Genomic DNA, 20261 nt, shown 5'->3' with positions numbered 1-20261 from the left:
TTTTTTAATTATAGTGGCGGCGATGTGGGGGGGCCTCGGTTTAGGGGTACATAGGTAGTTTATGGGTGTTAGTGTACTTTAGAGCACAGTAGTTAAGAGCTTTATGAACTGGTGTTAGCCCAGAAAGCTCTTAACTCCTGACTTTTTTCTGCGGCTGGAGTCTTGTCGTTAGAGTTCTAACGCTCACTTCAGCCAAGACTCTAAATACCGGCGTTAGAAAGATCCCATTGAAAATATAGGATACGCAATTGACGTAAGGGGATCTGCGGTATGGAAAAGTCGCGGCTGTAAAGTGAGCGTTAGACCCTTTCCTGACTGACTCTAAATACCAGCGGGCGGCCAAAACCAGCATTAGGACCCCCTAACGCTGGTTTTGACGGCTAACGCAGAACTCTAAATCTAGGCGTTAGTTTTTTGAGCAATATCAAACGGCAAATAAACCCTCTGGTACTTGGATAAAATATCAAGGTTTTAATCACATTTTATTTGCTAATTATTGTCATTGGCTTCAGGTGAGCTATTTTTTATGTAAATTTTCATTTTTTATTGGCAGCACTTTTTTATTATCATTTCGGTGAAAAATGGCCCTGTATTCAATATGTGCCAGTGTTATTTTTCTATTCACAATCAAAATTCTCAATACTTAACAAGATATTTATGGGGCCAGTTTTCACATCAAAGAAACACTTTTTTTCATCAAGTGGTCCAAAAAAATGCTCAGATGTAACATTTGATTTGTGCTTGGGCAAAATAAACTGAAATCTTCATACCAATATCAATGCTACTTGCTCAATCAATTCAAGTAAAAAAAATAAATAATAAGCACTTTTACACTAATAACAATTAGACAGATTGATAGACCTACAATCCCTACATGTCCACTATACTGTTTAAATCACAAAGACATACACACATATCTCTATGGTTTTGGAGCAGGTTAATTGCACACATTTCACCTATTAGTATCACTACACACTATTAAAAAGGATCAGTCAACATATAGGCCCTTTATTCAGTTATGTAATCATTAAACCCTCAAAATCTGCATTTTGTTTGTTTTTAATTGTGCACATTTGGTTTTTGGATTCCCAAATTTGGAGACTAACAGCTCAGATAACGATTTTGTGTTGATTCTGAGATAACTATTTCAAACTTGAGGGACAGTAATGGCAGAAGCATTTTATAATTGTGATGACTTGAAAAACACACTGACAATAGCGGCAGAAGTTCAGAAATCGTTATCTACTAGATACAAGTCCACAATTGAAATCAATTTCCTATTGGCTAGATTACGAGTTTTTGTCGGTAATGGTGTGCGGTGCTAACAAGCCTTTTTTCTTACCGCTCACTTAAGACAACGCTGATATTACGAGTTTTCTGCAACCCGGCGTTAGCCTCAGAAAAGTGAGCGTTGAGCAAAATTTAGCTCCACATCTCACCTCAATACCAGCATTGCTTAAATCAGCGGTAAGCTGGCTGAACGTGCTTGTGCACTATTTTCCCATAGGAAACAATGGGGCTGAGCTGGCTGAAAAAAAATCTAACACCTGCAAAAAAGCAGCGTTCAGCTTCTAACGCAGCCCCATTGTTTCCTATGGGAAAATAAATCTATGTCTACACCTAACACCCTAACATGAACCCCGAGTCTAAACACCCCTAATCTTACACTTATTAACCCCTAATCTGCTTCCCCCAACATCGCCGACACCTACATTATATTTATTAACCCCTGATCTGCCGCTCCGGACACCGCCGCCACCTACATTATACTAATGAACCCCTAATCTGCTGCCCCCAACATCACTGACACCTACATTATATTTATTAACCCCTAATCTGCCCCCCCCCAATGTTGCCGCAACTATATTAAATTTATTAACCCCTAATCTGCCGCCACCAGCGTCACTCCACTATAATAAATGTATTAACCCCTAAACCTAAGTCTAACCCTAACCCCCCCTAACTTAAATATAATTTAAATTAATCCTATTTAAAACTAAATTCTTGCCTATAAAATAAACCATAAGATAGCTACAATATAACTAATAATTACATTGTAGCCATCTTAGGGTTTATTTTTATTTTACAGGCAACTTTGTATTTATTTTAACTAGGTAGAATAGTTATTAAATGGTTATTAACTATTTAATAACTACCTAGCTAAAAAAAATACAAAAGTACCTGTAAAATAAACCCTAACCTAAGCTACAATTACACCTAACACTACACTATAATTAAACTAATTACCTAAACTATTAATTACAATTAAATTAAATAAACTAAATTACTAAAAAAAACAAACACTAAATTACAGAAAATAAAAAAAGAATTACATTTTTTTTAAACTAATTACTCCTAATCTAATCCCCCTAATAAAAAAAAAAAAGCCCCCCAAAATAATAAAATTCCCTACCCTATACTAAATTACAAATAGCCCTTAAAAGGGCCTTTTGCGGGGCATTGCCCCAAAGTAATCAGCTCTTTCACCTGTAAAAAAAAACACAATGTATGCTTACCTGATAAATTTATTTCTCTTGTGGTGTATCCAGTCCATGGATCATCCATTACTTGTGGGATATTCTCATTCCCAACAGGAAGTTGCAAGAGGACACCCACAGCAGAGCTATTATATAGCTCCTCCCCTGCCATATCCAGTCATTCGAACGAAAACAAGCAGAGAAAGGAGAAACCATAGGGTGCAGTGTTGACTGTAGTTTAAATGAAAAAATTACCTGCCTTAAAATGACAGGGCGGGCCGTGGACTGGATAAATAAATTTGTCAGGTAAGCATAAATTGTGTTTTCTTTTGTAAGGTGTATCCAGTCCATGGATCATCCATTACTTGTGGGATACCAATACCAAAGCTAAAGTACACGGATGAAGGGAGGGACAAGGCAGGTACTTAAATGGAAGGTACCACTGCCTGTAAAACCTTTCTCCCAAAAATAGCCTCCGAAGAAGCAAAAGTATCAAATTTGTAGAATTTTGAAAAAGTATGAAGTGAAGACCAAGTCGCCGCCTTGCAAATCTGTTCAACAGAAGCCTCATTTTTAAAGGCCCAAGTGGAAGCCACAGCTCTAGTAGAATGAGCTGTAATCCTTTCAGGAGGCTGCTGGCCAGCAGTCTCATAGGCTAAGCAGATTATGCTTCTTAGCCAAAAAGAAAGAGAGGTTGCCGAAGACTTTTGACCTCTCCTGTCCAGAGTAGACAACAAACAAAACAGATGTTTGACAAAAATCTTTAGTAGCTTGTAAGTAAAACTTTAAAGCACGAACCACATCCAGATTGTGTAATAGACGTTCCTTCTTTGAAGAAGGATTAGGACACAAGGATGGAACAACAATCTCTTGATTGATATTCTTGTTAGATACCACCTTAGGTAAAAACCCAGGTTTGGTACGCAGGACTACCTTATCCATATGGAAGATCAGATAAGGAGAATCAAATTGTAAAGCAGATAACTCGGAGACTCTACGAGCCGAGGAAATAGCTACCAAAAACAGAACTTTCCAAGATAAAAGTTTGATATCTATGGAATGAAAAGGTTCAAACGGAAGTCCTTGAAGAACCTTAAGAACCAAATTTAAGCTCCATGGGGGAGCAACAGGTTTAAACACAGGCTTGATTCTAACCAAAGCCTGACAAAATGCCTGAACGTCTGGAACATCTGCCAGATGCTTGTGCAAAAGAATAGACAGAGCAGAAATCTGTCCTTTTAAGGAACTAGCTGACAATCCTTTTTCAAACCATCTTGGAGAAAAGATAATATTCTGGGAATCCTAACCCTTGGATTCACACCAATAAAGATATGTACGCCATATTTTATGGTACATTTTCCGGGTGACAGGCTTTCGTGCCTGTATTAAGGTATCAATGACTGACTCGGAGAAGCCACGCTTTGATAAAATCAAGCGTTCAATCTCCAGGCAGTCAGTCTCAGAGAAATTAGATTTGGATGGTTGAAAGGACCCTAAAGTAGAAGGTCCTGTCTCAGAGGCAGAGTCCATGGTGGAAAGGATGACATGTCCACCAGATCTGCATACCAGGTCCTGCGTGGCCACGCAGGCGCTATCAAAATCACTGATACTCTCTCCTGCTTGACCTTGGCAATCAGTCGAGGGAGCAGAGGAAACGGTGGAAACACATAAGCCAGATTGAAAGACCAGGGCGCTGCTAGAGCATCTATTAGCGTCGCCTTGGGATCCCTGGACCTGGATCCGTAACAAGGAAGATTGGCGTTCTAGCGAGTCGCCATGAGATCCAGTTCTGGTTTGCCCCAACGATGAATCAATTGTGCAACCACCTCCGGATGGAGTTCCCACTCTCCCGGATGAAAAGTCTGACGACTTAAAAAATCCGCCTCCCAGTTCTCTACATCTGGGATATGGATAGCTGATAGGTGGCAAGAGTGAGTCTCTGCCCAGCGAATTATCTTTGAGATTTCTAACATCGCTAGGGAACTTCTTGTTCCTCCTTGATGGTTGATGTAAGCCACAGTCGTGATGTTGTCCGACTGAAATCTGATGTACCTCAGAGTTGCTAACTGAGGCCAAGCCTGAAGAGCATTGAATATCGCTCTTCCAGAATATTTATTGGAAGCAGTGTCTCCTCCTGAGTCCACGATCCCTGAGCCTTCAGGGAGTTCCAGACTGCACCCCAACCTAGAAGGCTGGCATCTGTTTTTACAATTGTCCAATCTGGCCTGCGAAAGGTCATACCTTTGGACAGATGGACCCGAGATAGCCACCAGAGAAGAGAATCCCTGGTCTCTTGATCCAGATTTAGTAGAGGGGACAAATCTGTGTAATCCCCGTTCCACTGACTGAGCATGCATAGTTGCAGCGGTCTGAGATGTAGGCGTGCAAACGGCACTATGTCCATTGCCGCTACCATTAAGCCGATTACTTCCATGCACTGAGCCACCGAAGGGCGCGGAATGGAATGAAGAACACGGCAGGAATTTAGAAGCTTTTATAACCTGGACTCCGTCAGGTAAATTTTCATTTCTACAGAATCTTATCAGAGTCCCTAGGAAGGAAACTCTTGTGAGTGGGGATAGAGAACTCTTTTCCTCGTTCACTTTCCACCCATGCAATCTCAGAAATGCCAGTACTACGTCCGTATGAGACTTGGCAATTTGGAAGTTTGACGCCTGTATCAGGATGTCGTCTAAATAAGGGGCCACTGCTATGCCCCGCGGCCTTAGAACCACCAGAAGCGACCCTAGAACCTTCGTAAAGATTCTTGGGGCTGTAGCTAATCCAAAGGGAAGAGCTACAAACTGGTAATGCCTGTCTAGAAAGGCAAACCTGAGAAACCGATGATGATCTTTGTTATCGGAATGTGAAGATAAGTATCCTTTAAATCCACTGTAGTCATATATTGACCCTCCTGGATCATAGGTAGGATGGTACGAATAGTTTCCATCTTGAATGATGGAACTCTGAGGAATTTGTTTAAGATCTTTAGATCCAAAATTGGTCTGAAGGTTCCCTCTTTTTTGGGAACCACAAACAGATTTGAGTAAAAACCCTGTCCCTGTTCCTCCTTTGAAACTGGATGGATCACTCCCATAACTAGGAGGTCTCGTACACAGTGTAAGAATGCCTCTCTCTTTATCTGGTTTGCAGATAATTGTGAAAGGTGAAATCTCCCTTTTGGGGGGGAAGCTTTGAAGTCCAGAAGATATCCCTGGGATATAATTTCCAACACCCAGGGATCCTGGACATCTCTTGCCCACGCCTGGGCGAAGAGCGAAAGTCTACCCCCTACTAGATCCGTTACCGGATAGGGGGCCGTTCCTTCATGCTGTCTTAGAGGCAGCAGCAGGCTTTTTGGCCTGCTTACCTTTGTCCCAGGTCTGGTTTGGTCTCCAGACCGTCTTGGACTGAGCAAAAGTTCCCTCTTGTTTGCATTAGAGGAAGTTGATGCCGCACTTGCCTTGAAGTCTCGAAAGGCACAAAAATTAGACTGGCCCTTGATTTGGACCTGTCCTGAGGAAGGGCATGACCTTTTCCTCCAGTGATTTCAGCAATAATCTCCTTCAAACCAGGCCCGAATAGGGTCTTCCCCTTGAAGGGAATGTTAAGCAGCTTAGATTTTGAAGTCACGTCAGCTGACCATGATTTAAGCCATAGCGCCCTGCGCGCCTGTATAGCAAAACCAGAATTCTTAGCCGTTAGTTTAGTCAAATGAACAATGGCATCAGAAAACAAAGGAATTGGCTAGCTTAAGTGCTCTAAGCTTGCCAAGTATGTCATCCAATGGAGTCGCTACCTGTAAAGCCTCTTCCAGAGACTCAAACCAGAACGCCGCAGCAGCAGTGACAGGAGCAATGCATGCAAGGGGCTGTAGGATAAATCCTTATTGAATAAACATTTTCTTAAGGTAACCTTCTAATTTTTTATCCATTGGATCTAAAAAAGCACAACTGTCCTCGACAGGGATAGTAGTACGCTTTGCTAAAGTAGAAACTGCTCCCTCCACCTTAGGAACTGTCTGTCATAAGTCCCGTGTGGTGGCGTCTATTGGAAACATTTTTCTAAAAATAGGAGGGGAAGAGAACGTCACACCTGGTCTATCCCATTCCTTATTAATAATTTCTGTAAACCTTTTAGGTATTGGAAAAACATCAGTACACACCGGCACTGCATAGTATTTATCCAGTCTACACAATTTCTCTGGCACTGCAATTGTATCACAGTCATTCAGAGCAGCTAAAACCTCCCTGAGAAACACGCAGAGGTGTTCAAGCTTAAATTTAAATGTAGAAATATCAGAATCAGGTTGCATCATCTTTCCTGAGTCAGAAACATCACCCACAGACTGAAGCTCTCCTTCCTCAGCTTCTGCATATTGTGAGGCAGTATCAGACATGGTTCTTAAAGCGTCAGTATGCCCTGCATTTCGTCTAACCCCAGAGCTATCTCGCTTACCTCTAAATTCAGGTAGTCTAGCTAATACCGCTGACAGTGTATTATCCATGACTTCCGCCATGTCTTGTAAAGTAATCGCTATGGGCGCCCTAGATGTACTTGGCGCCATTTGAGCGTGAGTCCCTTGAGCGGGAGTCAAAGGATCTGACACGTGGGGAGAGTTAGTCGGCATAACTTCCCCCTTGTCAGATTCCTCTGGTGATAAAAAATTTTAAAGACAGAATATGATCTTTATTGCCTAAAGTGAAATCAGTACATTTGGTACACATTCTAAGAGGGGGTTCCACCATGGCTTATAAACATAATGAACAAGGAGTTTCCTCTATGTCAGACATGTTTGTACAGACTCGCAATGAGACTAGCAAGCTTGGAAAACACTTTAAATCAAGTTAACAAGCAAATATAAAAAACGGTACTGTGCCTTTAAGAGAAACAAATTTTGTCAAAATTTGAAAAACAGTGAAAAAAGGCAGTAAATCAAATGAACTTTTTACAGTGTATGTAATAAGTTAACAGAGCATTGCACCCACTTGCAAATGGATGATTAACCCCTTAATTCAAAAAACGGATAAAAAAAATGATATAGACGTTTTTTAACAGACACAACAAACTGCCACAGCCTGCTGTGGCCCTACCTTCCCCAATAAACGACTTTGGAAAGCCTTTGAGCCCTTTAGAGATGCCCTTATAGCATACAGGGGACTCCTGAGGGAAGCTGGATGTCACAGTTTGTAATTTTAACTGCAACAACTGTAACTTTTATACTACAACAGTGGAAAGCCTCAGGAAACTGTTTCTAGGCAAAATTTAAGCCAGCCATGTGGAAAAAACTAGGCCCCGATAAAGTTTTATCACCAAAGCATATATAAAAACGATTAAACATGCCAGCAAATGTTTTATATTGCAATTTTATAAGGGTATTACCCCTGAGAGTAAGCATGATACCAGTCGCTATTAAATCACTGTATTCAGGCTTAACTTACATTAATCCGGTATCAGCAACATTTTCTAGCATTTTCCATTTCTAGAAAAAATTGTAACTGCACATACCACATAGCAGAGTAACCTGCACGCCATTCTCCCGCTGAAGTTACCTCTCTCCTCAGACATATGTGAGAACAGCAATGGATCTTAGTTACAACCTGCTAAGATCATAGAAAACTCAGGCAGATTCTTCTTCTATTTACTGCCTGGGATAAAATAGTACAACTCCGGTACCATTTAAAATAACAAACTTTTGATTGAAGATAAAAAACTAACTATATTTCACCACTCTCTCTTACTACCTCCATGCGTGTTGAGAGTTGCAAGAGAATGACTGGATATGGCAGTTAGGGGAGGAGCTATATAAAAGCTCTGCTGTGGGTGTCCTCTTGCAACTTCCTGTTGGGAATGAGAATATCCCACAAGTAATGGATGATCCGTGGACTTGATACACCTTACAAGAGAAATACAATACCCCCCCAACATTAAAACCCACCACCCACACACCCAACCCTACTCTAAAACCCACCCAATCCCCCCTTAAAAAAAACTAACACTACCCCCTTGAAGATCACCCTACCTTGAGATGTCTTCACCCAGCCGGGCACAAGTGGTCCTCCAGAGGGTCCGAAGTCTTCATCCTATTCGGCCAGAAGAGGACCTCCAGACCGGCAGAAGTCTTCATCCAGACGGCATCTTCTATCTTCATCCTTCTGGAGCGGGTCCATCTTCAAGACATCCAACGTGGAGCATCCTCTTCATCCGACGGCCGACGACTGAATGACTGGTCCTTTAAGTGACGTCATCCAAGATGGCGTCCCTTAGATTCCGATTGGCTGATAGAATCCTATCAGTCAATCGGAATTAAGGTAGGAAAAATCCTATCGTAATTCAAGGGACACCATCTTGGATGATTTCACTTAAAGGACCAGTCATTCAGTCGTCTGCCGTCGGATGAAGAGGATGCTCCACGTCGTATGTCTTGATGATGGACCCGCTCTGCTCCAGAAGGATGAAGATAGAAGATGCCGTCTGGATGAAGACTTCTGCCGGTCTGGAGGTCCTCTTCTGGCCGGATTGGATGAAGATTTTGGACCCTCTGGAGGACCACTTGTACCCGGCTGGGTGAAGACGTCTCAAGGTAGGGTGATCTTCAAGGGGGTAGTGTTAGTTTTTTTTAAGGGGGGATTGGGTGGGTTTTAGAGTAGGGTTGGATGTGTGGGTGGTGGGTTTTAATGTTGGGAGGTATTGTATTTTTTTTTTACAGGTGAAAGAGCTGATTACTTTGGGGCAATGCCCTGCAAAAGACCCTTTTAAAGGCTATTTGTAATTTAGTATAGGGTAGGGAATTTTATTATTTTGGGGGGCTTTTTTATTTTATTAGGGGGCTTAGATTAGGTGTAATTCGTTTTAAAAAAATTTAATTCTTTTTTTATTTTCTGTAATTTAGTGTTTTTTTTAGTAATTTAGTTTAACTTAATTGTAGGTAGTTTAGGTAATTATTTTAATTATAGTGTAGTGTTAGGTGTAATTGTAACTTAGGTTAGGGTTTATTTTACAGGTACTTTTGTATTTATTTTAGCTAGGTAGTTATTAAATAGTTAAAAATATTTAATAACTATTCTACCTAGTTAAAATAAATACAAAGTTGCCTGTAAAATAAAAATAAACCCTAAGATGGCTACAATGTAACTATTAGTTATATTGTAGCTATCTTATGGTTTATTTTATATTTAAGTATTTCGTTTTAAATAGGATTAATTTATTTAATTGTAGTAATTTAATTTAGTTTTATTTAAATTATATTTGTTAGGGAGGGTTAGGGTTAGATTTAGGAGTTAATACATTTAATATAGTAGCAGCGACGTTGGGGGCGGCTGATTAGGGGTTAATAAATGTAGGTAGATGTCTGCGATGTTAGGGATGGCAGATTAGGGGTTAATAAAATTTAACTAGTGTTTGCGAGGCGGGAGTGTGGCGGTTTAGGAGTTAATACATTTATTAAAGTGGCGACAATGTCCGGTCGGCAGATTAGGGGTTAAATAATTTTATTATAGTGTTTGCGATGTGGGGGGGGGGGCTCGGTTTAGGGGTTAATAGGTAGTTTATGGGTGTTAGTGTACTTTTTAGCACTTTAGTTAAGAGCTTTATGTTCCGGCGTTAGCCCTTAAAACTCTTAACTACTGACTTTTAAATGCGTTAGGAGTCTGGACAGGAGAGGGTCTACCGCTCACTTTTTCCAGCGATCATAATACCGGCGTTAGGAAAATCCCATTAAAAAGATAGGATACGCAATTTACGTAAGGGGTTTGCGGTATGCTAAAATTGCGGGGGGAAAAGTGAGCGGTACACCTGTACCTGCCTGACTCTTAATACCAACGGGCATTAAAAAGCAGTGTTAGGACCCCCAAGCAGGAAAATACCCAGAATTTTTGTCTAAGTCCAAATGCTGCTCTTGTTTTGCTTACTGGCCTGTGCTGGGATTGAACACAGAGGCCCTTATTTATCAAGGTCTGACGGACCCCGTATTCAGCATTGCACCAGCAGCTCACAAGCTGGTGCAATGCGCCCCCTGCAGACTCGCGGCCAATCGGCCGCCAGCAGGGGGTGTCAATCAACCCAATCGTACTCGATCGGGTTGATTTCCGGCGATGTCTGTCCACCTGCTCAGAGCAGGCGGACAAGTTATGGAGCAGCGGTCTTTGTGACCGCTGCTTCATAACTGCTGTTTCTGGCGAGCCTGCAGGTTCGCCAGAAACACGGGGCATCAAGCTGCATACGGAGCTTTATAAATATGCCCCATAGCTTTCAGTCATAATCCTTTAGAAAAGATTATCTAATTTTTTTTTTTCTTTACAAAATTCCTCATTGAAGTCTATGGGGAGTTTTGGAAATACTTTGATAAGCTTTTTAAAGGATTGTGATCAACCCCTTACTAAGCTTACCTTATAGAGTATATACATTTTTGCATTAGAAAATCCCTTAAAGTCTTAAAGGGTTAGAAATCTTTTCTTTTTTAAAGGAATTAAAAAAATCCTCATCAGTTAGTTAAAGTACAACACATCTAAATTCACTTACTTTTAGTTTGAAACAAAGCTTCAGTACCTATATAAACTATATTTTTATATCTGCTATAAACGTCTCTTACAACCGCCCAGAAAAGAAGGCATGTTTTACTAATATCATCCAATTGCGTGGCAGCACGGATCATGTTAGTTCCATTATTTACACTGATCGTTAGACTAGGGTTAAATAAAATAATAATAAAAATATACAATGTTCATTAGTAATTGTAAAGGTTTTTTTTAAAAATGTTACTGTTTTTTTTTTTACTTATGCCTAAAAATGCTCGTTAGTTTAGGGGAATTATGACTCGTCAGTCTAAGGGGCAATATCAAAATTAAAACAATCCTCGTCAGTCTAGGGGTTTTTAATACTTACCTCAATCGTTAAAAATCCTACTGCCCCATGCTCCTCCAAGCATGACTGCGTCCCTCTTTTTAGCACTCAGGTGCGCTACTCCCACCACTATCGGTTACTGGCCTCTTTGTCAGCATCCAGCACAGTGTTTATGGTGCGCCAGCTAACACAGGAGTGAAGATAATTGTGCGCATGCGTGACCAGAAATCAGAAATGCTCCTGCGCGCCGCCATGCTTGTTCTACCCAGGTAGAACACAGTCATTTGCGGTGCATAATTAGGTTGAAAAAGGGTTTGGCAGAAGTAATAATTTCTACAGCAAAATAAACTATAGAAAATGGCTAATACGTGTTATTTGCATAGTTAAACAACTTGATATGATGTTTTGAAAATTAAAAATAGATTGTTTACTGTGTAATAAAATGTGTATGGCAACCGGACGTATGTGTTATAAAAATTGTGTTTACCTTTTTGAAAATAACTAAATAAATACTGTAGGTAAGCTACATACACAGTATTTTGTTCACAAAATGTTCAGCTGTGATAATAATCATTCATTTTGTACATATATATGTATGTATGATATGTAGTTTTTTTAAATTGCAGCTAATACCTAAATCTAAAATATTATCTCATTTTTCTAAATGTGAGTGAGACAGCTTTAATTATTTACAAGTGTGTTGGCTTCCTTTTCATGTATTGTCATTTGTATGTCTCAACATATTTTGTTGGGTCCTTAGGTACTCATGAGATTTCAGTTATATGCAACTGAACAGGAATTTCTACAAGGCCCAGCCCAGCAGTTTCAGCGCTTGTCTCTTCTGTTGTTTCATAAAATCTACCCAGAATTTGTAAGTGATTTAATATTTTATATCTAGCACGCCAATTATGTTTGAGTAAAAAATTTAACTCTACATTTCTTTATTGTCAAACTGATGTATGCCTGTGTTTTATGTTTGTCCTTATATATTGTAAATATCAATTATTAGTTTACATACACATCACATTGTTTTGCTTTTACTCTTATTGTGTATTTCACTTTGTGCATTCTTTATAGGACTTTTCTGAATATTAAAAACAATATTTTGAATCTTTAATTTCTTTCTTTCCTTTAACATGACAATACATAAGACAAACAAATATATAAATAAATGTAATCTCAATTTTTTATATTGGTATGCGGTCATTAAATGTATATTACCTCTACCTTGGCTCCTATATAATAATTATATTTGTGTCAGAAAAGAAGAGGTGGAAGGCTTCTGAGCATCAGTAAAACGGTATGTTTATTTCCAATGTTAAAAAATACACATGAAGATGAACAAAGTCACAAACAAACAGGGAAGGAGACAGCAGTCTAACATGTTTCATGTGTATTTTTTAACATTGGAAATAAACATACCGTTTTACTGATGCTCAGTAGCCTTCCACCTCTTCTTTTTGTGCATTTTTTGCGGTAGTCCGCCGCTATTCTTTGGTTGGCTCCATACCATTCCCCTTGTTCATACATGGTTTGACCCGCACTGCTTCCTGTACCCGGCGGATCATCACTGCAGCAGCACCTTCCTCCTCACTTATGTTAAGGTGGATCTTAACAAAAAACAGAGTTGTACTCACATTCGAATGAACAATGCTGGAAAATCCATCGCCTAGATTACGAGTTTTGCGATAAAAGCTGTGCGGTGCTGACGAGCAGTTGATGCTCACTGCTCACCTACTGACAACTCTGGTATTACGGGTTTTTACAAACCTGGCGTTAGCCGCAAAAAAGTGAGCGTTGAGCAAAATTTTGCTCCACATCTCACTTCAATACCAGCGCTGCTTACGGTAGCAATGAGCTGGCTAAACGTGCTTGTGCACGATTTCCCCATAGGAATCAATGGGGGAGAGCCGGCAGAAAGAAAAACCTAACACCTGCAAAAAAGCAGCGTAAAGCTCCTAACGCAGCCCCATTGATTCCTATGGGGAAATACATTTTATATCTACACCTAACACCCTAACATGAACCCCCAGTCTAAACACCCCTAATTTTACACTTATTAACCTCTAATCTGCCACCCCCGACATCGCTGACACCTACATTATATTATTAACCCCTAATCTGCCACTCCGGACACCTCCGCCACCTACATTATACATATGAACCCCTAATCTGCTGCCCCCAACATCGCTGACACCTACATTATATTTATTAACCCCTAATCTGCCGCCCCCAATGTCGCCGCCACTATAATAAAGTTATTAACCCCTAAACCTAAGTCTAACCCTAACACCCCCTAACTTAAATATAATTTAAAAAATCTAAATAAAATTACTACAATTAACTAAATTATTCCTATTTAAAACTAAATACTTACCTACGGCTAGATTTAGAGTTTTGTCGGTAACGACCGAAAAGCTAACGCCGGCTTTTTTCTGGCCGCACCATAAAAATAACTGGTATTGAGAGTCCACATAAAGGCTGCGTTAGGCTCCAAAAAAGGAGCGTAGAGCATATTTAACGCAGCTTCAACTCTCGATACCAGAGTTGCTTACGCAAGCGGCCAGCCTCAAAAACGTGCTCGTGCACGATTCCCCCATAGAAAACAATGGGGCTGTTTGAGCTGAAAAAAAACCTAACACCTGCAAAAAAGCCGCGTTCAGCTCCTAACGCAGCCCCATTGTTTGCTATGCGGAAACACTTCCTACGTCTGCACCTAACACTCTAACATGTACCCCGAGTCTAAACACCCCTAACCTTACACTAATTAACCCCTAATCTGCCACCCCCGCTATCGCTGACCCCTGCATATTATTATTAACCCCTAATCTGCCGCTCCGTAAACCGCCGCTACTTACATTATCCTTATGTACCCCTAATCTGCTGCCCCTAACACCGCCGACCCCTATATTATATTTATTAACCCCTAATCTGCCCCCCACAACGTCGCCTCCACCTGCCTACACTTATTAACCCCTAATCTGCCGAGCGGACCGCACCGCTACTATAATAAAGTTATTAACCCCTAATCCGCCTCACTAACCCTATAATAAATAGTATTAACCCCTAATCTGCCCTCCCTAACATCGCCGACACCTAACTTCAATTATTAACCCCTAATCTGCCGACCGGAGCTCACCGCTATTCTAATAAATGTATTAACCCCTAAAGCTAAGTCTAACCCTAACACTAACACCCCCCTAAATTAAATATAATTTTAATCTAACGAAATTAATTAACTCTTATTAAATAAATTATTCCTATTTAAAGATAAATACTTACCTGTAAAATAAATCCTAATATAGCTACAATATAAATTATAATTACATTGTAGCTATTTTAGGATTAATATTTATTTTACAGGCAACTTTGTAATTATTTTAACCAGGTACAATAGCTATTAAATAGTTAAGAACTATTTAATAGCTAAAATAGTTAAAATAATTACAAAATTACCTGTAAAATAAATCCTAACCTAAGTTACAATTAAACCTAACACTATACTATCATTAAATTAATTAAATAAAATACCTACAATTACCTACAATTAAACCTAACACTACACTATCAATACATTAATTAAATACAATATCTACAAATAACTACAATGAAATAAACTAACTAAAGTACAAAAAATAAAAAAGAACTAAGTTACAAAAAATAAAAAAATATTTACAAACATAAGAAAAATATTACAACAATTTTAAACTAATTACACCTACTGTAAGCCCCCTAATAAAATAACAAAGACCCCCAAAATAAAAAATGCACTACCCTATTCTAAATTACTAAAGTTCAAAGCTCTTTTACCTTACCAGCCCTGAACAGGGCCCTTTGCGGGGCATGCCCCAAGAAGTTCAGCTCTTTTGCCTGTAAAAAAAAACATACAATACCCCCCCCCAACATTACAACCCACCACCCACATACCCCTAATCTAACCCAAACCCCCCTTAAATAAACCTAACACTAAGCCCCTGAAGATCATCCTACCTTGTCTTCACCTCACCAGGTATCAGTCAATCAGATTGAGCTCGCATTCTATTGGCTGATCGGAACAGCCAATAGAATGCAAGCTCAACCTGATTGGCTGATTGGATCAGCCAATCGGATTGAGCTTGATTCTGATTGGCTGATTCCATCAGCCAATCAGAATATTCCTACCTTAATTCCGATTGGCTGATAGAATCCTATCAGCCAATCGGAATTCGAGGGACGCCATCTTGGATGACGTCCCTTAAAGGAACCGTCATTCTTCAGTTGGACGTTGCCGTAAGAAGATGGGTCCGCGGTGGAGGTCTTCAGGATGGAGCCGGTCGTCATCGGATGAAGATAGAAGATGCCGCTTGGATCAAGATGGTTGCCGGTCCGGATCGCCTCTTCTTCCTGGATAGGATGAAGACTTTGGAGCCTCTTCTGGACCTCTTCTGCCACCGGATGATGGATCGCCAGCCCCCGCTTGGGTTGGATGAAGATTTTGGAGCCAGGGCGGATCGGTGATACCTGGTGAGGTGAAGACAAGGTAGGATGATCTTCAGGGGCTTAGTGTTAGGTTTATTTAAGGGGGGTTTGGGTTAGATTAGGGGTATGTGGGTGGTGGGTTGTAATGTTGGGGGGGGGGTATTGTATGTTTTTTTTTACAGGCAAAAGAGCTGAACTTCTTGGGGCATGCCCCGCAAAGGGCCCTGTTCAGGGCTGGTAAGGTAAAAGAGCTTTGAACTTTAGTAATTTAGAATAGGGTAGGGCATTTTTTATTTTGGGGGTCTTTGTTATTTTATTAGGGGGCTTAGAGTAGGTGTAATTAGTTTAAAATTGTTGTAATATTTTTCTTATGTTTGTAAATATTTTTTTATTTTTTGTAACTTAGTTCTTTTTTATTTTTTGTACTTTAGTTAGTTTATTTCATTGTAGTTATTTGTAGATATTGTATTTAATTAATGTATTGATAGTGTAGTGTTAGGTTTAATTGTAGGTAATTGTAGGTATTTTATTTAATTAATTTATTGATAGTGTAGTGTTAGGTTTAATTGTAACTTAGGTTAGGATTTATTTTACAGGTAAATTTGTAATTATTTTAACTATTTTAGCTATTAAATAGTTCTTAACTATTTAATAGCTATTGTACCTGGTTAAAATAATTACAAAGTTGCCTGTAAAATAAATATTAATCCTAAAATAGCTATAATATAATTATAATTTATATTGTAGCTATATTAGGATTTATTTTACAGGTAAGTATTTAGCTTTAAATAGGAATAATTTATTTAATAAGAGTTAATTAATTTCGTTAGATGTAAATTATATTTAACTTAGGGGGGGTGTTAGTGTTAGGGTTAGACTTTAGGGGTTAATACATTTATTAGAATAGCGGCGAGATTCGGTCGGCAGATTAGGGGTTAATAATTGAAGTTAGGTGTCGGTGATGTTAGGGAGGGCAGGTTAGGGGTTAATAAATATAATATAGGGGTCGGCGATGTTAGGGCAGCAGATTAGGGGTACATAGGGATAATGTAGCTGGCGGCGGCGTGCGGACGGCAGATTAGGGGTTAATAAGTGTAGGTAGCTGGCTGCAACGTTGTGGGGGGCAGGTTAGGGGTTAATAAATATAATACAGGGGTCGGCGGTGTTAGGGGCAGCAGATTAGGGGTACATAAGTATAACGTAGGTGGCGGTCGGCAGATTAGGGGTTAAAAAAATTGAATCGAGTTGCGGCGATGTGGGGGGACCTCGGTTTAGGGGTACATAGGTAGTTTATGGGTGTTAGTGTACTTACACGTACAGTAGTTAAGAGCTTTATGAACCGGCGTTAGCCCAGAAAGCTCTTAACTACTGACTTTTTTCTGCGGCTGGAGTTTTGTCATTAGATTTCTAACGCTCACTTTAGACACGACTCTAAATACCGGAGTTAGAAAAATCCCATTGAAAAGATAGGATACGCAATTGACGTAAGGGGATCTGCGGTATGGAAAAGTCGCGGCTGAAAAGTGAGCGTTAGACCCTATTTTGAGTGACTCCAAATACCGGAGGTAGCCTAAAACCAGCGTTAGGAGCCTCTAACGCTGGTTTTCACGGCTACCGCCCAACTCTAAATCTAGCCGCTATAAAATAAACCCTAAGCTAGCTACAATATAACTAATAGTTAGTTTGCATTTATTTTAACTAGGTACAATAGTTATTAAATAGTTATTAACTATTTAATAACTACCTAGATAAAATAAAGACAAATTTACCTGTAAAATAAAATGTAACCTAAGTTACAATTACACCTAACACTACACTATAATTAAATTATTTCACTAAATTAAATACAATTAATTACAATTAAATTAAATTATCTAAAGTACCGAAACCCCCCCACTAAATTACAGAGAATAATAAAATAATTACAAGATTTTTAAACTAATTACACCTACTCTAATCCCCCTAATAAAATAAAAAAGCCCCCCCAAAATAAAAAGCCCTACCCTACACAAATTACAAATAGCCCTTAAAAGGGCCTTTTGCAGGGCATTGCCCCAAAGTAATCAGCTCTTTTACCTGTAAAAAAAATTACAAATACCCCCACAACATTAAAACCCGCCACCCACACAACCAACCCTACTCTAAAACCCACCCAATCCCCCCTTAAAAAAACTAACACTAACTCCACGTCTTCACCCAACCCGGGCTGAAGTCCTCAACGAAGCCGGGAGAAGTCTTCATCCAACCGGGCAGAAGTGGTCCTCCAGACGGGCAGAAGTCTTCATCCAGACGGCATCTTCTTTCTTCATCCATCCGGCGCGGAGCGGGACTATCTTCAAGACATCCGACGCAGAGCATCCTCTTCTTCCGATGGCTAAAGACGAATGAAGGTTCCTTTAAATGACGTCATCCAAGATGGCGTCCCTTCAATTCTGATTGGCTGATAGAATTCTATCAGCCAATCGGAATTAAGGTAGAAAAAATCCTATTGGCTGATGCAATCAGCCAATAGGATTGAGCTTGCATTCTATTGGCTGATTGGAACAGCCAATAGAATGCAAGCTCAATACTATTGGCTGTTCCAATCAGACAATAGGATTGAAGTTCAATCCTATTGGCTGATTGCATCAGCCAATAGGATTTTTTCTACCTTAATTCTGATTGGCTGATAGAATTCTATTAGCCAATCGGAATTGAAGGGAAGCCATCTTGGATGACGTCATTTAAAGGAACCTTCATTCGTCTTTAGCCATTGGAAGAAGAGGATGCTCCGCATCGGATGTCTTGAAGATGGACCCGCTCCGCACCGGATGGATGAAGATAGAAGATGCCGTCTGGATGAAGACTTCTGCCCATCTGGAGGACCACTTCTGCCCATCTGGAGGACCACTTCTGCCCGGTTGGATGAAGACTTCTCCCGGCTTCGTTGAGGACTTCGACCCGGTTGGGTGAAGACATCTCCCGGTAAGGTGATCTTCAAGGGGTTAGTGTTAGTTTGTTTAAGGGGGGATTGGGTGGGTTTTAGAGTAGGGTTGGTTGTGTGGGTGGTGGGTTTTAATGTTGGGGGGGTATTTGTAATTTTTTTTACAGGAAAAAGAGCTGATTACTTTGGGGCAATGCCCCGCAAAGGGCCCTTTTAAGGGATATTTGTAATTTAGTGCAGTGTAGGGCTTTTTTTATTTTGGGGGGGCTTTTTTATTTTATTAGGGGGATTAGATTAGGTGTAATTAGTTTAAAAATATTGTAATTATTTTCTGAAATTTAGTGGGGGTTTTTTTTCGTACTTTAGATAATTTAATTTAATTGTAATTAATTGTATTTAATTTAGTGAAATAATTTAATTATACTGTAGTGTTAGGTGTAATTGTAACTTAGGTTAAGTTTTATTTTACAGGTAAATTTCTCTATTTTATCTAGGTAGTTATTAAATAGTTAATAACTATTTAATAACTATTGTACCTAGTTAAAATAAATACAAAGTTGCCTGTAAAATAAAAATAAACCCTAAGCTAGCTACAATGTAATTATTAGTTATATTGTAGCTAGCTTAGGGTTTATTTTATAGGTAAGTATTTAGTTTTAAATAGGAATAATTTAGGTAATGATAGTTATTTTATTTAGATTTATTTAAATTATATTTAAGTTAGGGAGGGGTTAGGGTTAGACTTAGATTTAGGGGTTAATAACTTTAATATAGCGGCGGCGACGTTGAGGGCGGCAGATTAGGGGTTAATAAATGTAGGTAGGTGTCGGCAATGTTAGAGACGGCAGTTAGGGGTTAATAATATTTAACTAATGTTTGCGAGGCAGGAGTGCAGCGGTTTAGGGGTTAATATATTTATTATAGTGGCGACGATCTCCGGTTCGGCAGATTAGGGGTTAAAAATTGTATTATAGTGTTTGCGATGTGGGAGGGCGGCGGTTTAGGGGTTAATAGGTAGTTTATGGGTGTTAGTGTAATTTTTAGCACTTTAGTTAAGAGTTCTATGCTACGGCGTTGTAGTGTAAAACTCTTAACTACTGACTTTAAAATGCGGTACCAGTCTTGACAGGAGAGGGTCTACCGCTCACTTTTGGTCAGACTCGTAATACCGGCGCTATGCAAGTCCAATGGAAAAAATAGGATACGCAATTGACGTAAATGGATTTGCGGTATTTCCGAGTCTGGCCGAAAAAGTTAGCGGTACACCTGTACCTGCAAGACTCGTACGTAATACCAGCGGGCATTAAAAAGCAGTGTTAGGACCTCTCAACGCTGCTTTTTAAGCCTAACGCAAGACTCGTAATCTAGATGCATGTTTGTTAAACTAGTACTCCCTTGGGGTACAGTTTTTTTTTTTGTTTTTTTTTTTAAGCTCATTATGCCTTCCACCGAAAAGAACTACCTAGCGGTATATCAGACAGCTCTTGCCCTAAAAGATAGTCCAGTCCCAAAATACCAGGGGATTTCCCTCTTAACAAGAGAGAACAACCTACCCCAGGCAT

At 39.7% G+C, this 20261-nt stretch overlaps 1 protein-coding gene across 5 annotated transcripts in view; it reads left to right on the top strand.

The window, feature by feature from the left end:
* ARHGEF37 (Rho guanine nucleotide exchange factor 37) overlaps window positions 1–20261 on the top strand; it is a 300854-nt gene that overhangs the window by 218081 nt on the left and 62512 nt on the right. For all 5 annotated transcript variants that reach the window (XM_053717097.1, XM_053717094.1, XM_053717098.1 and 2 more), the window contains one exon: window positions 12079–12189. In XM_053717097.1, the coding sequence (XP_053573072.1) occupies window positions 12079–12189 (111 nt within the window). The remainder of the gene's footprint in view (window positions 1–12078; window positions 12190–20261) is intronic.

This window comes from Bombina bombina, chromosome 6 (assembly GCF_027579735.1).
Source record: "Bombina bombina isolate aBomBom1 chromosome 6, aBomBom1.pri, whole genome shotgun sequence".
NCBI classification, from domain to species: Eukaryota; Metazoa; Chordata; class Amphibia; order Anura; family Bombinatoridae; genus Bombina; species Bombina bombina.
This window is presented reverse-complemented; position numbering and strand designations above follow the sequence as displayed.